This window comes from Sitodiplosis mosellana, unplaced genomic scaffold (assembly GCF_009176505.1).
Source record: "Sitodiplosis mosellana isolate CC-2019 unplaced genomic scaffold, AAFC_SMos_1.0 Smas_scaffold_5, whole genome shotgun sequence".
Taxonomy (NCBI): domain Eukaryota; kingdom Metazoa; phylum Arthropoda; class Insecta; order Diptera; family Cecidomyiidae; genus Sitodiplosis; species Sitodiplosis mosellana.
This window is the reverse complement of record NW_022595248.1, coordinates 5,852,467-5,868,672: the sequence shown is the minus strand read 5'-3', so window position 1 is coordinate 5,868,672 and position 16,206 is coordinate 5,852,467. Positions and strand designations below refer to the sequence as shown.

The 16,206-nt window shown below is 37.5% G+C and overlaps 1 protein-coding gene across 13 annotated transcripts in view; it reads right to left on the bottom strand.

Annotated features, from left to right (window-relative positions):
* The window catches only part of LOC129566960 (protein abrupt), a 60,416-nt gene that overhangs the window by 30,498 nt on the left and 13,712 nt on the right, over nt 1-16,206 (bottom strand). For 2 of the 13 annotated variants that reach the window (XM_055443377.1, XM_055443378.1), the window contains exons 3-6: nt 2,963-3,881; nt 2,455-2,824; nt 1,975-2,286; nt 1,676-1,877 (exon numbers count right to left, since the gene is read on the bottom strand). In XM_055443377.1, coding sequence (XP_055299352.1) covers nt 1,676-1,877; nt 1,975-2,286; nt 2,455-2,824; nt 2,963-3,213 — 1,135 coding nt within the window. In that variant the 5' untranslated portion in view covers nt 3,214-3,881. Of the gene's footprint in view, nt 1-1,675; nt 1,878-1,974; nt 2,287-2,454; nt 2,825-2,962; nt 3,882-3,979; nt 4,052-4,074; nt 4,862-16,206 lie in introns of those variants that run through there. The other 11 variants (XM_055443382.1, XM_055443386.1, XM_055443383.1 and 8 more) reach the window with 10 other exon arrangements.

Genomic DNA, 16,206 nt, shown 5'->3' with positions numbered 1-16,206 from the left:
GCATATGTGCGACGAATGAGTAAGGCGATTAATCGGAACAGCACAGCGTGAGCGAGCGAAAGAGATGCTCTGTCCATTGGTATTCTTATATAAATATCGTATTTTATGCGGCATGTGTTTAAAGAGTAGGCTTATACGGGTTACGCTTGGTGTGCGAGTGAAAAGGAAAATTGTAATGGTCTGCCAGCTCGTTTGTTCATACACACTCAATTCACATATCCATATTTATATGGAATAATGCAAACTGATTCCTTTTTGATTCCTTTGGTTTGTTCTTTCTTCTTCGGTATGTGTGTTAGGGCAATTTGAAGCTCTCTGCTCAAGCAGCTTTGGTCACACAGAATATTTATGTGCGTTTGTTTGTTATACATGCAAAAAGTGAGCATCCATTCGAATCGGGGAGACCAGCAGTAAACAGGACACGGATTCAACTGATTCAGCATTGACAACAATTCAAAGTTTGGGCTCAAACATTTAAGTTAAAAGTTCACACATAACTAAAAAATGTGAAATAGACAAATACACACACATACATATTCCTGCTGGGATAGCTGGAAACTGCACCCGAGCACGCATACTGTATTCAAAAACAACAACAAACCCAATGTAAAGCCCATTTGGATTCTGATTTCAAATGTACTACACTATCCCATGGAACACTTTTAATATTCATATTTTGCGTGCGTGCGTATATTATATTCTTTTCAGCTGTACCACCCTGCCATGCGTTTCGTTTTCCTTCATCTCTTTTTTTTATCTTTCGTTTGTTCGCTTGCTTGCTTGCTTTGTGTTGGATATTTGCCCGGTCTCGTCACTTGATTGTGCGTGCCAGTTGGTCGGTGAATTTATTATAGAAAACATTATATTCACATATAGCACCATTATGCATAACAATACTATCCTGGCATATGTAACAATTTTTTTCTCTCTCGTTTTGAATGAAACAAAAAAAAATATTGCCAACAATAACAACAATGAATTGGGACGAAGAAGAAAAAAAAACACGACCGAACGGCTTTGAAAAGGCCACTTTTTTCCTTTCCATGCATATTTTTTGTGTGGCTCTGGCTATATTCAGTCGGTCCGATATCTTGAGTTGATTGTGAAAAATGAAGAGTATCTCGCATCTTGCGATGTTTTTTCCTTTAACGAATTTGAATTATATTGAATGGGAATGACTTTTCACATAGTTATGCGAAGGGAAAGTTTTCGCTGTCATTTGCATCGGCCAGTTCAATCGATTTTTGTTTGAATTTCATCGTAAACCATTATCAAATCGGATCTTAATTTCGAAGATGTCGATTTTAACCGTTGTTCAATGTGTTTTTTTCTTAATTTTTCTCTTTCGATTTTATCATTTCAACAAAAAATAAGGAATCACGTATTTTTTTTTGCACATTTAAATTGAAAATGAATTGAATTTTGATATTTGAAACAGAACAGAAACAAAAACGTACGATGTAACACAAGTTCAATGTCTTATTTAACATAAACACTTAACATTTACAAAATAAAAACAAAGAAACCAATAATGTATGTGCTTGTAAAGCATTTGAATAATGAATTAATCGCGGAATGATTCATAACTACAATGTGTGTTCAAACGAGACTAAATGCTACGAAATTTTCTTGTTCATTGTTTGAAGTAGAAATGTTGGTAAATGTGATAACTTACCGAAACTGTCATTCATTCCGGATGGGCCAGGCAATAGACCGGGTATACCTTGAAGACCTAAGAAACTCGAAAAGCGTTGATCCATTGAACCGTTCATTGTGTCATCATAATCGCCAGTGTCTGATGCGGCCGAATGATCGCTGCTGTTGGAATCTTCGCCAGTGCTTTGTGCTTGTAGTGATGCCAAATCCGGATGTTTTTTCTGCAAACAAAAGAGAGAAAAACATTGATAGATTTCAATAAGTGGTGTCCACTAGTTTTCATCGCTGGGCAAAAATGAAATAAAATTTTGACTGTACAGCTGATGCAGATGATTCAAGTGCTTGTCCAAGTAGTGAGTCGCGTAGTTCGGTTTTGCTGAGATCTTGTGACGATGAGTCGCGTGATCGATTTATATTTTCCTTTGAACGGTTACGTTCACGACCTCGATAGGCTGCAGCGGCTGCCAATAGTGGTTGTACATCTTTCAATGCGTTTGGATCAACTTCTGGATTGATGCCATGTTGAGCACGATACAAATCGACACTCTTAATTCGCTTTTGCGGCGGTGGTGGAGTCAAATGACTTTTTCGACGATCATCGGACAATTCCCATGGTAACGATGTCGAAGTCTACAGGTGTAACATTTATTTCAAGGATCAGTCAGAAAAAAAGATACGCACAAAATTAGAAACGAACAACAACAACAGAAAAAAAAGATAGAAAACACGTTCACAAAGAGAATCAAAATGAAACAGAAAAAAAAATAGGAGAAATGAAAATGAACGCATTGACATTACTTTTCTTACCGGCGAAGCCTTGGTCTCCTGCAATTTGGAGGTATTAACACCGCTCAATGGATTCGGCAACGACGAACCCATCATGCCCGATCGCAATGAATGCACATCGTTGATGTTGGCCGTTGATGATGTATTCGTTTCGGGTATTAGACTGGTCGACAGTGGTAAACCTTTGGATTGTGGTCCAGTGACATCGGCCAAACCACGAACTTGCAATAATTGCGCTGTTTTCAGGAAATCGCTCAATTGTTCGTGACCAATGTGCACCTCACCATTGTACATGAAACGTAGCAAACTTTCTACGTCTTCGGCACGAATGTCGCGCAATATTATTATCGGGTGCTCGCATGGATTGGCTTTCAGCAGTTTTCTACATAATAAAATGAAATTAAAAACAAAGAGAAAACAAAATATTGAATTGTGTATTGACACGAGATGTTGGAATGGAAAAAAAAAATCGAAGTCGATGATGAAATCACAATTAGATGTACACAAAGCAAGCAATTACCTGAAATACGGACTGCATGCGCTGAGAACGACCTTGTGTGCAGTAAACGATCGAATATCACAGGCTAATGTAACATCGACGAAATCCTCCTCGTCGCGTAAATGTCGAAACGACGACAAAATTGAACTCTGGAAATCGTTCCATTTGAGAGCGTATTGCTGCTCGGACGGTGACGGTGAGACTGCTCGATCCATTTTTGTGGTTGTTGTGTTATTATTTTCCGTTGTTTGCAACAGTGTTGACTCAGTCATTTCCTTTGGTTGCAAACGTGAATTTTTTTTCCTATCCAATCGAAATTCGATGTGTATTTCGGGTTTCGCTTGCTCTCTCTCTCTCTCTCTCTCTCTTCGGTTGTGTGTGTTGTATGCAATGTGAATGTGTGGGCAAATTTTTTTCTATACGAAAATCTGTACGATTTAAAAATAGTACAGAAATTTAATTATAACCGTAACGGTGATTTTCACTGGGTTTATTTTTCTCTCTCTCTCTGTATGTTTCGATTTCTCGCGCGTCCAATATCAATTAAAACCGAATTGATTTTTCATCTTCACGGCTCTGACTTTTGTGCAAAATCTTTTGTGTAATTTGTTTTTAATTACATTTTTTTTCGTCGTTATTTCGTCTTTTCGTAACAAAAAAATACGAACTATGCAAAATTCAATATAGGAAAACCCGCAAATTTTTAAAAGCGTTTTAACTTTCTTCTCTCTTCCTCTCTCTCTCTCTCTCTCTCTCTCTCTCTCTCTCTCTCTTGGTTTGGCTTGTTTGAATATCAAATTAGAATCCAATTATCGATAACATCTTTCGTTGGAAGCGTCTCACTCCATAAACACCGATATTGACTTATGCTACGACGATGTGTTTTAATGTTTTAAACGTCAGTACGTAAGCACACACACACACACGGACGGAGAGACAACTGAAAAGGGAACAGATAATAGAAATGGTTAAATATAAAATTACGAAATAATTTCTATTTGGGTAAACTTATTGAATAGCAGCAAAAAAAATATTCACTTGAATTTATCGAGTGGACATTTCTTCGTTAAATTGAAAGAGAGAATGACAGAAGACATTTGAAAAGAGAAACTGCAATAAAAAAAAACACAAACATTTTTTTCTATTGTTCACTGTGGCGACGGTGTCAATCTCATGCAAATTGGTCATAAATGCAAATTCCAAAATTTCATTCACAAGATTCATCAAAATCTGTATCGTAATTTTCTTTTTATTATTTATTTTTTATTGCAAGATCTGATGCGACATTTGCACTATCTGTTCAAAAAGTCACTTTACTCATTTCGCACAGCGAAAACACAAACTAGACAAAAAAAAACGGGCGATATTACGTGATTGAGTGAAAATGCTCGAAGAAAAATAATCGACACAAACACATGATTAAAACGCCGGCATATAGGCAACATTATTTCCATTTATGACACAAACACTGTATAAATTTCACTCAAACTTCTTCGCTTAAATACGTACGACTTGTCAAAAAATTCATGTTTAGTAATGTTTTGATAAATATTCCACCGAATTGTGTTTTTTTCTTCGCGTTTCGTTAGTGCATCAGACATGGATCGTAACGTTTTCGTGGAACATGTGAGCGCGGCACGGATTCAGTTTGTTATTTTCGTTTGTTTTTTTGTGAGTGTGTCTGCTGCGGGCTAAATCACATTGACTGTTCAGTGGATGCAAAACGACTGCGAGTTTGTACTGTTTTTGCAATGCAATACCCAATTCACATCGTGCGCCACACTCACTCACTCGCTCGCACTCTCTTGCTCTCGCTCTACCGTGTTTGTGTGTCTCATGACCGGAATGCAAAAGCAGAATAAGAATAAGAGCAATAGCAGAAAGAATAAAACAACGCTTGATTCCTCTGACTCCGTTCTATGTACGGTGCTGTCCGTACGGATTTCGTCTTATGGATCGTCGCCGTATCATTGTTTTAGTTCTTGGTTGTTGTTTTTTTAATGTATATGTATGCCAGGCAGAGAGCGCGCGCTAGAAAAAGAAGTGCTTTTATCGTCGTCGTCATCGTCGTCTGTCGGAATAGAGTGTGTATATATGGATTGTTATGCGGCAAGTTTACTTGAGTGGCTTTGTTATTATTGTTATGTTATGTTCGAAAATGATGTACGTTCTCCTTCATTGTTACGGCCAAACTATTCAACAATGTTTGTGTGCAAATCGAATGGCATCCATGCCATACACCACACACACGTGAAGGAGAAAATGGCTTGTTTACTTCACTTGTGACAAGTGCACATGCCGTTGAACGTACGGCACGTCCGTGTTCGCCGAAGAACGACCAAATAGAGAAGGATCTTTGGTGCGCAGCACATTTCATGTGAGCATTGGCATTTCCCCTGAAAATTGGATTGCGTTCGCCGATTACGGCAAACAGCCTCTAGTTAGTACATAGACTGACTGAGAGGGAGATGGAGAATGAATGAGAGATGCTGTGTGTGCTGTGTGCAAACGATCCAATGGTCAGAAATTGAACATTGAACAAATAAAAATGATGATGATGATGATGATGGTGACGATGTGACTATAACGGTGTCTGTGACGGCGACGACGACGTTTGCCAACAACAATGCCCAACAACGACTATGATAATCGACAATGGCCGTCGTAGTCGTCGTCGTCGTGCCTTATGTGCTCTCTCTCTATCTCGCTTTCGGTTCATGCAACGCATTCATACCGAATTATATTCAGGGTATAAGTTTGTTATTAGATTAGAATTGGCATTTATGTGTGTATTTATTTTTATGTGAACGATAATGTCGATATTGCAATGCATTGAGATTGTATTTGGCGACATAAGCATACTGAATCGATCAATTTCTATGTGCTTCTCACTCAGACTCAAGGGCTCGAGGTGAGAGAGAGGCATTTTTAAGTTTTTTTTTTCGGCTTTCAACTTTCAATCGAATGCAATGCCGTTTTTTTGTCTCATTCGTGCTTGTAAGTGCGGCGCTACTGCTGCTGATTATTATTATAAGTCCGAAAAGTTTTTTTTTTCAGCTCTTTAGTTGGTGTTGTTGCCACTTTTTGATTCCTGTTTCCGAAATTGCGACGAATGACATGTATGTGACCAATTTCGTGTATACGAGAGCTGAATAAATGTCTTTGGCCGGAGAATATGGCTGCATTCGGGTTTCAGCGTAATGGTCGTTTCAGTTTTTGTATAGGTATTTATATGTATACGTGTATAAATAGTTCTAAATCGTAATGGGGCCCAAATCAAATGCCATTGATAACGCCTCTTTCGTTGTTTCCGGGTAAAGGATTTTGATGATGTCTGTGTCTGTGTGTGTGTGTGTGTGTGTGTGTGTGTGTGTGTGCACGAGAGACGGACGGAACAAAACATGCGTCAAGATGCCAAAGCGAAAAATATTAATTACAAAGACATTAAACCAAAATCCCGAATAATTCATGTAATTCGGCACAAAGTATCACGAAAATGGTAATATTACACACAGCCGATGCGAACATGTTCAAATGTGATACTTTTTTTCTCTCTTTTTCATTCATTTTATGGTGTGTGTGTGCCTTCTCGCATTTCACTTGGTATGCATGCTAGTTTCTGTGGTTTGACCGAATTGGAAAACTCTTCCGTTCCATGCCAAATGCGAATAGATGTTGGTTGGATAGTTGATGCTGTGCTGTGCTGAGATTTGCCGTATATATGGATATGTTTGTGCAAAGAAATGGAATGAACGACGAATTCCATATGAAAAACATGTACACAATCTAATAAATTGGAAAAGTTTATAGATCTGTGCTTGTGCGACACACATCTAATAGACATTTTCCATGCACACACACATACACACACAAACACAATATAATCCGCTCTATGCGTTCATCTTAAGCGCGCGCTAATGACTAAAATCCCACCGAAAATGCCCCAATGGAAACCTTTGCGCTACTTTTGGCTTAACCAAAATGATCCACGTACCGAACAAATAAATCGTAATCGAAAATCAGTATTATTGTAATAGGAATAAAATATTTTTGCGGGCTAATGACATCAAAATCAACATCCAACGCATTCAATTCACATTATTTTTCGGTATTTTCTTGCTTCGGCTTCTTCTTCGTTGTCGTCGTCTTCGTGTTTGTCATCAAAACTACTGACACAACACAACACATACAAATTTAATTAGTGCGTTGGTTTATATGTTTTAATGAAATACCGTCTCGCACATTTCCGATGATGCAAAAGATGCTTAATGGGCACGAGTTGTGAGTTGGCAAACACATATATTTCGAACAATAAATTGGCAACGAACAATTTTTTGCACTTGTTTCATATTTTGTAGATGCTTCCAATTGTGGCCCAGAAGTGTTTGTAGCAATAAGATAATGAATTGGTTAATGATATGGCTGTGCTCATCGATTTAGTGCGGTTTGTGAAATTCAAACAAATTTCATGTTGAATCAAAACAATGCGGAGTTTTCTGGCTGAGAATGAAAACAACTGTGATTTATATGCATTTTATCTCGAAAATCTTAAATAAAACAAACAAATGTTGTACCATTAATTGAATTTCAACAGGTTTAAATATGATTAGTTGCTCTTAATTTCGACAAATAACTTATGATTGCTTCATCAACAAGAACATGACATCGGCTGTGCTTTTTTTTTAGATCAAAATGCAAATCTAGCATTTCATTTTGTGCAGACAAAACAAGCGGATATTTAATAAATGTCTTGTATGGTTTTTAATTTGGAATCTAATTATGAATGCATCACAACGACAGAAGTTCACAAGCGCGATTGGTTTTTGTTCATTTGATGCACGTATTTATGAATATATTTGTTCCATCAGTGGCTCAATGAAATAAATTCTTGAACGCGAAAAATTTCGAGCCGACATACAACAATAAACGACAGCAGAGAAAAAAAAATGGCCAAAAATAAACTTGGTTTAGAGAGCATAGAAAATGCGATCGACTGGAATGAACAAAAAAGATATGATGGATTTATTTTCGTTGTTGTTGTCGGTAATTGATATTCTGAAAAGGTATTTTTCGGATATAAATCTTAGTTCATCGATTGAAGTGGCAGTCCAGTCGGTCTGTCTGTGATTTGATTGTCATTTATGCCGGAGCGAATGTTTGAGCAAGCGACAGCAATTGCCCGCGTCGTCGTCGTCGTCGTTGTCGTCGATGACAACAACGATGGATTCCGATGAAGCAACAATGCGGCAATTTCGAATTGCGACGTTTAATTGTATATTCACTGACCAAGAACAAAGCCAGAAAACAGAGGGAAAAAAAGCGCAATGAGCAACAATTGTACGAAATCAAGGTCATGCAGAGTGAGTCGAAATCGCTAAAAAAAAATTCTGTTTCTGTTCTGCTTTATCAAATGTGTGTAATGAATGTTAACTCAATTCATTAGAATATTTATTGTCTTCACTTGATTGTTGTTGGTGTACAACACAAGCAGACAAGCGACAATATAAGAATATTGGCTTCAATTACGTTCAGACGTACCAAGAGCAATAATAAATTGCTTGTCGACCGAAAGCGAAAAAAAAAAATTCGACGAAAAATTCCAATTGTAAAATGGTGCTGGTTTCGAGGGCTAATTGTCATCAATGAAATCGAAATTTGAGCCATATGCTGCTCTGTCTTGTGCAGTTCTTTTCCACTGAACGCGAACAAAGTGCATAATTTGTTTGATTTACATATCGATTCATTGTGAGTAGGGTTATGCGAAGTTTTTTTTTCGGTTTCATTTCATTTGGTTGCTACTGCGCCCGTCTGCCTAAAAACCGTTCATCTAATTATCATCTTTTTTCTGGTCAATGGATTTCGAATTCGAAAGTGAAAACACTCAATTGCCGAAGATGATTTAATTAATATATATTACAGCCGACATTCAATTCGACCCGACTGCAAGGCAAACAAACATCGGAAAGAGAGCAGATGTTTTAGCTGTATTTGTGTCGATTCCAAAGCGCAACTGTTTGTCATAAGCTGATCCTAATCAATTTTGAGTAATGGAATTCGAATGAAACATACATACGATTTGAAGCGAGGAGCCAAACTACAACGAAATAGTTATGCCATCAAAATTTACTCCTCGCACATACGAATCGCAATTATTTTTCGCTATTCTAATTGCGGTGGTGGTTTTACTGCTTTCTTATGTATATCATTTGCGTTAGAATTCATTACGAACGAACGAACAATTTGTCGCAACAGCATGGGCTTGGGCGAATGACATCATTCGGTGAAATAAAACAAAAATTAACCAGTACACAATTGAGTACAAAGTAAAAACGAAATACAATGACGGGAAAAAATTGCGCGCGAGAGAGGAGAAAACCAATGGATTTGGTCAATTAAATGGAAATGTAAATGTGTTCAGCTGACACACTATATTTCTACCAGAAACTGTATATATGCCGTTCAAGATATAAATCTGTAAAGTTTTACGGCGAGGAAGTAATTTCGAATGCAATTTTTTTTTTCGCTTTTTACAACATGCATTATTTTTCTTCTTTCGAACCTCCTATCGATTTTCGACACATTCCATTTCACAATGAAGAGCAGTAGTGCTAAAAAGTCATTGGTCTCGGTACTGTTTTTAATTAAAATAATTAGTCAGAGCCGGTGTGGATTATTCTCTTTCTTTCTCGCTGCTTTTTTTCGTGTCGTTTTTCACACCATTGATTGTTCATCGTTGTCGTAGTCGTCGTCGTAGTCGACATGTTCTGTTGTTGTTGTTTTTTTGTTTTTGGCGCACGGTTACAAGTATTCGCAATTAGAATTTCGGTACGCGCACATTTTAACATGCTGCTTTTTCCATTATTTATTTTGTCTTTTCGAGTAGTTTGAGCAACGGAAAGGAAAATATGGGGTCACTTTTTTCGTGTGTGTTGGTTTTGTTTGCTACGTCTTGGTTTGCCCACACCAAATCGTTTCCATTTGATTCAATTTGAGAGTGCATGGCGATAAAATGTCGATTCAATTTCATTTCACTTCGAATTTAAAGGAAAATAGCTCGTTTTAATGGTACGAATACGAGGTGGCCATAAAAAATGTGTAAGATGGATAAAGCGAGAGCAAGAGAGAGACAGAGAGAGTGGGACAAAGTGAAGATCTAATCGTGGCTATAAATGCTGACAACTCGCTCATACTGCGCGACACCGAGAAATCCACTGTACACCTTGGACAGGTATTAATGGTTTAATCACGATTGTTATATTCGTTACACGTTAAATGGATGTAATTTAATTTTTATACACACACACATAAACTTACACCCATGGCTTGGAAATTGGATTCCGGAGTGTGTGTTGAGATGTATGTCTTTCGCTAGCGCGAGTGCATGGCAGTATGTAATACACAGCGCGTACATTACTCACTATAATTTGGCTGGCTTTTGTTGTGTTTAACTGTTCGTTCCACCATTTACCAGAGATCTGTGTGTGTAATCCATACACCCATCTCAATTCATACGCTCACTTTTGTTAATTGACTTTTTGTCTATTTTTTTGTTTCGTCAGTTTGGTCATTCATTCATTCGGCTATTTAGATACTGGCACTTTAATTCGGTTAATACGAATTAAACTTTTATGTACATTTAAGGCGACCGAATATGTACGCACATGTCCGTGTGTGTATAATTTGCGATTCGGTGTTTTTTTTTTGTGTATCGCTTTTCGCTTGTCTTATTCTTTATTTCATTGTTTTTATTTATTTTTCCTGTCTTAGGTGTTTTTTTCTGTCTCTTTGCTTGATGTTAACATGTGATGCGCGATGCGGTCGATGAGCATTGTGCATTAGCTTCATTTGGCGATCCACCGACAATACAATTAGTGGGCCAACAATGCTAAATGTCAAGTGAAAATGTAATTAGAATGACAAACCAATACACAGCAATTTTCTCTGTCGTGGTATTTCTTCACGACACTCATCTCGGACCGACCAGTGTGTGAGTGAAAATTGAATAAGGGTGCTCTGGGGCGTATCAATTACAACGGATAATAAACCGAAGCATCAAATTAAATAAAGCAATAGGAGAGTGTTGTCGTATTGATTTTTTTTATGTCTTGATTGCTCTCATTAAACACCAACAATTCAATGCGGCCGAACAAATCAAAAACGGCTATAAGAAATCCGAGCGAGCGAGCGAGAGAGAGAGAGAGAGAGAGAGAGAGACGAACCGCAATAATGCTCCGAAACAAAGTGATGAATGCTAAAGTGACGTGCGGTGGTAATCTCACATTCTCACATTACACACGAAAATAGTTCGTTTTTTCGTTCGTAATTTCATTTTCCCTTTTAAACCGTTCGTGTTCTGTTTTATTTCATCGTTCTCCCGATCGAATAAATCATAAGCTATTAAAAGCAAATGTGTGTGAGATAAATTGGATGAAACGATTTTGGTCGCGCAGAGCAACTCATCCCAAAACACCGAATATATTCGGGAAGCACTAAACAAAACGACGCATTTTATGTAGATATTTTTATTTCATTGAAATTGCGTTTGAAGATTTTTAACATGTAGGAGGATTGTGTGTCGTTGATGCAGTATCATGTGTGAGGAATCGACAGCCGTTTTACCTCGATCGTACCGTAATTCCAAATTTTAGGCAATTCATTTGCTTCGGCTCAAAAATAATGGGAGAAATAATAAAATTAGTACGCTTGTATTAAAAGACACCGGGAACACATTTGATATTTGTGTCTCTCTATCTCCCGTTCCCCAAACACATACACGCACTCACATCAAAAATGAAGAAGTAAAAATAAGTGCATGGCTTAAAACATTTATTAATGACTCAAACATTTACACGATTCTTTTTGTTGTTGTTGTTGTTCAAATAGCGCTAGATGTGCTTCAATATACGATAATAAAGAGTGCACGTAACCCAGAACAAAAAAACGTGGAGACAAAAACGAAATTCCACACGTTTTAATTTCAAACATTTTTTTTTATTTGTGTTTTAAAAACAAAAAAAGAACAACAAAAATTATAGTGGAAAAAAGAAGTACAAGCGATAAATTTGATAATAAATTCTAATGCGCTATAAATTATGCTAAGTACTGACTATTTCCGTTTTAATTAAAAAAATAAATAGAATACTGGCTCATGTATGACAGAGGAACAACAGAAAAAAAATTCGGTTTCGGCCTGAACACAAAAGGCCCGCGCAAAATGTTGAGAGAGTGAGTGAAAAAAGACTCACGTTATTATTTTTGGTAAAATGAATTATAGCGCGCTTTTGGTTGTGCCCAGGAAAAAAAATACGAACAATTTTTTTTATTGTTATTATTGTTCGCATGACTTTGGTGAATGAATAGGCGCGAGTACTTTGTGCGCGCTCCGGTTTCCTTTTCTACTTTTAACAGCACCAAATTATTCTTTGTTTTTAATTTTTATTAAACATTCTTAGATATAATTACGATGCCGAGTGGAAGAGTGAGCGCAAACGAGTGAGTTGGACCATATGTGTGAATAAAAGCATCCCATGTTGTACAGACATTTATGTGTGGCCGCCTATTTTGCGGGTTCCCAAAATTAGACACAGAAGTACGGTTTAATCTGTTCGAAAAAATCATAAATGCGTTTTCTGTCTTTTCATCGTATTTTATTGCATTTGCTCCGCACCAAAGAGAGACGAAAAAAAATGATGTGCCGTTTTTTTTCGCTAGTTTCACCAGTCTTTTGATTCGGCCATGTAATAATAATTTTAATTATTACGGGAAAACATGAGGCATTGAAACATTTGGAACAATGAAATTAATATAAACTCAACCAACGGATAATCTTTGGGTACTACAATCTTCGGGTTTAATGCTGAAAAGTTGGACGTGCCTCTGTCTAGGCGCTTAGATTCTTTCTTTCGCTCACATAAACACACACACACACACACACACACACACACAAGTGAAGAAAAGGAGCAATAACACAAAGATTGCTCTCTGTTTTCCATAAGAAAGGATCTAATTATTATTTCCGGAGTTGAGAGAAAAGAAGTGCACTCCACGCGTACACATAAATGGATGTGATGCTGGCGCGCGAGAGAGAACGAGAGAATAGAACATCGGACGATAGGATGAAATGTGCTCAAAATGCGGAGCAAAAGTATCATATTTAATGGGTAGTTTAGCAGCGATTTTCCACAATAAAATTTTAACATAAATTATATTAAATATATTTCCGAAATGATTTAAACTCTCTCGAAAGAACGGACGCTTCGCCGAATGAACGATTGAGAGCACAGAGTGTTGAGGGTGAGCAAGTAAATGAGCAAAAGTAAAATAGATCATGACACAATGTGCGCCACAAAGCCGGCTAACTGAAAATGGAAGAAGGCGAAGAAGAACAATAACAATAACAACCGCCAACACTGAAGAAATTCGATGGGCCGAAAGTGTGTGTGTGCGTGTGTGCGTGAGCGCGCTCCAGCGTGGAGAGTAATGAGAGGACGATAGACGCAAATAATTATGGGCAGGATAATGCTTATAAGATACAAAATATGACGATGCCGATTATTGGTGCTTTTGGTCTAGGAACGAAAACACAGTGTGTGGAGAGAATATTTCAACACAATATTAAAAGTTTGCCATTTCAAAGATTCACACACAAATAATAATAATTCTTCTTGTTCGTTTCTTGGTTCTGTGCCTTGCGTTTTGCCCATTTAGTTCACTGAGTCGAATGCTTTATGTGTGAGAGCGTGCAAAAGAAAACAATAAATAGGCATATTAAGCAAAGACAAAGCAAAGACCCACAAAACGAATACGCAATGGCGAACGACGAAAAAAAAATCATAATGCTCTAAGTACAGCGAAGCTTGGAAATTCGCGTCTTTTTTACGTCGCTGTATGCCTTCTTCTCTCTCTACCGCTGGATCATTTACACTTGTTCCTTCTCTTTCCGACACCCGAGTCCACAAATGCCAAATCATCTAGCCGATTTGTGTCGGTTTGCCAGTGCCATTTCATATTTTTCGAATACACTTGCTATTTGAAACTGAAATAAAAGTGGAAAAATAATAATTACATAGCTCTCGCTCGCGAAGCGGCGTCTGTTTGATATGGTCTTATTTTTTGGCAGTTAACGTCATAAAATCGGCGAACATTGAGCGAGAGAAAACACAAGGAATAAGACGAGAGACAAAAAAAAACTGAAAAAATCATCAGAATGAAGAGAGAAGAAAAAAAAACGAGCGAAGAGCAGAGCAAACAAAAACAACGCACAACTCGAAAAAGTTTCTGTTACGCTTTTTGCTCCCTTTCTTCATTCATTATTCCGTCTGATGTACGACAATGGCGCGCGGTTGGCAAGTATATTCCTGATTCATGTGATGTGATTATGAATTTGTTTGCCCAAAAACCGATACTTCATCGACTTTATTTCATCGTTTGCCCGCGTTTTTTTCTCTCTCTCTCCTTTTCTTATTCTTCATGTGTTTTTTTTGTGTTCGTTTGTTATTTTCTTTGGATTGGCATAGTTTTTCTTGATCAAGAGCCATTTCAATGCTCAATTTTTGTGTGTCACCAGCGACTAAAAATTTTCTTCTTCTTCAGAATCTCAATAAATGCAATAAAACGCGAGCAAATTCCAAGTATCCAAGGAAGCTCAAGCATCTTAACGTAGTTGAAAATTGAAGATTTATATATTTTTATTTTGTCTTTGTGTGTATATCGTGTCTCGCGCGCACGCACATCAATGCCAACTGTTTTATTCTTGTTATTCGGTTACTTGACAACTTCCCAGCTTGTGTCGCTGTGTTGCCCGACAATTTTTATGGCACATTTCGATTTCAAGTGTACAAGTGCGTAAGGCACACCATTAACGAGTAGCAGCAGCAGCAGCAGCAGCAAAAAAACAGCACACCAACAGCAATAACAATAAGTAATAATGACGATAATGGTATGTGAAAATGTTCAAATAGTTTGGATTTGGTGTTTCGGTCGTCGTTTCTTCGGCATATCGATAAGGTCTACCCGAAAATAAGCGTTTAATGGGTATCTGTGTGGCATTGTGAATTGACTGTTTTTTTCTTTCGTCGTTGACTGCGGTTGTTTTCCATTTTTATCAAATTTACTTTGATTTTTTTTGTGCTTCACTTTGCGTTGATCCTTTTTGGTTAAGTGTGTCACAACAACAGCGAACAAAAAGAGAGATTTGCGAATGATTTCGCCAGAAAAAAAAAACGCCAAAATCTTCTCTCAAGAACAATAAAAATAAATGTGAATCGGTTGTGGGTGAAGTTTGACTTTTGTTTCGAATAAAAATACATCATTCGTCCGATATATCGATATCTTCTGGCTTCGTTTGCCCGATTTGCTTGAGTTAAGCTCACTTTTATACCTGTTTTAATGTATCGTTTGCTTTTGGTAATTTACTTCGATTAAATTGTACCACAGTTTCAGTGCTGTGCAATGAACATCGCCGAAAAATAAATCGTCTTTATTTGACGCATTGTGCGCACACACATTATTCGTACTTGTGTGCTGTCTTTGCTTAAAGATGCAGCACCGCCCCATTTCGATTCGCATCTTGCAAATGAACGAAACAATCAGAGAAAAAAGAAATGAGAAAGATAACGCAGAAAAAAATGTGCAATGCAACGCTGATGATAAATGATTAAGGATCTCTCATAATGTATTGTAGTTTTTTTTTCTCTTGGTCTTTTACTGCTGCTGTTGCTACCTCTTTTCTTAGCATTCACTAATGAAAAAAAGGAGAAGAAACCAAGAGTCCTTTTATAAGCCAAAATATTTCATTCGGTCGGCAAATTTCTATTTTGCTCTCTGTCTCTTTGTGTGCTGTTGCCTTTTCATTCCCGTCGACATTGTTCGATTCAGTCTGGTCTCACTCTATCCACCATGCTCGGCGGTTCGAGTGGCATGTGAAAAGGAGAGTTGAAAAGAATTGAGAATTGTTGTTTTTGTTGTTGTTGCTGCCGTGGGATGCATTTGGGAGCGAGTAGGAGGTATAGCAGGCAAAAAGACAGCGAAGATGGGAAATATCACAAAATAGAGTATCCAAACAAAGAAGTTGAAGTACAATTTATTATCATGTGAACGCATGTTGAAGGTGCAAATTACAATGAGCGAGAAAAAGATCATTTGAAAGAGATTCGACGCAATGAAGTGAAGTATTGGTTGGCTCTCTTACTGTGTGTGTGCCACTTTTCTACCTAGTTTTAGAGCTGCAAACCAATGCTTGCATTCGATTCGGTAATTCTTGGAAG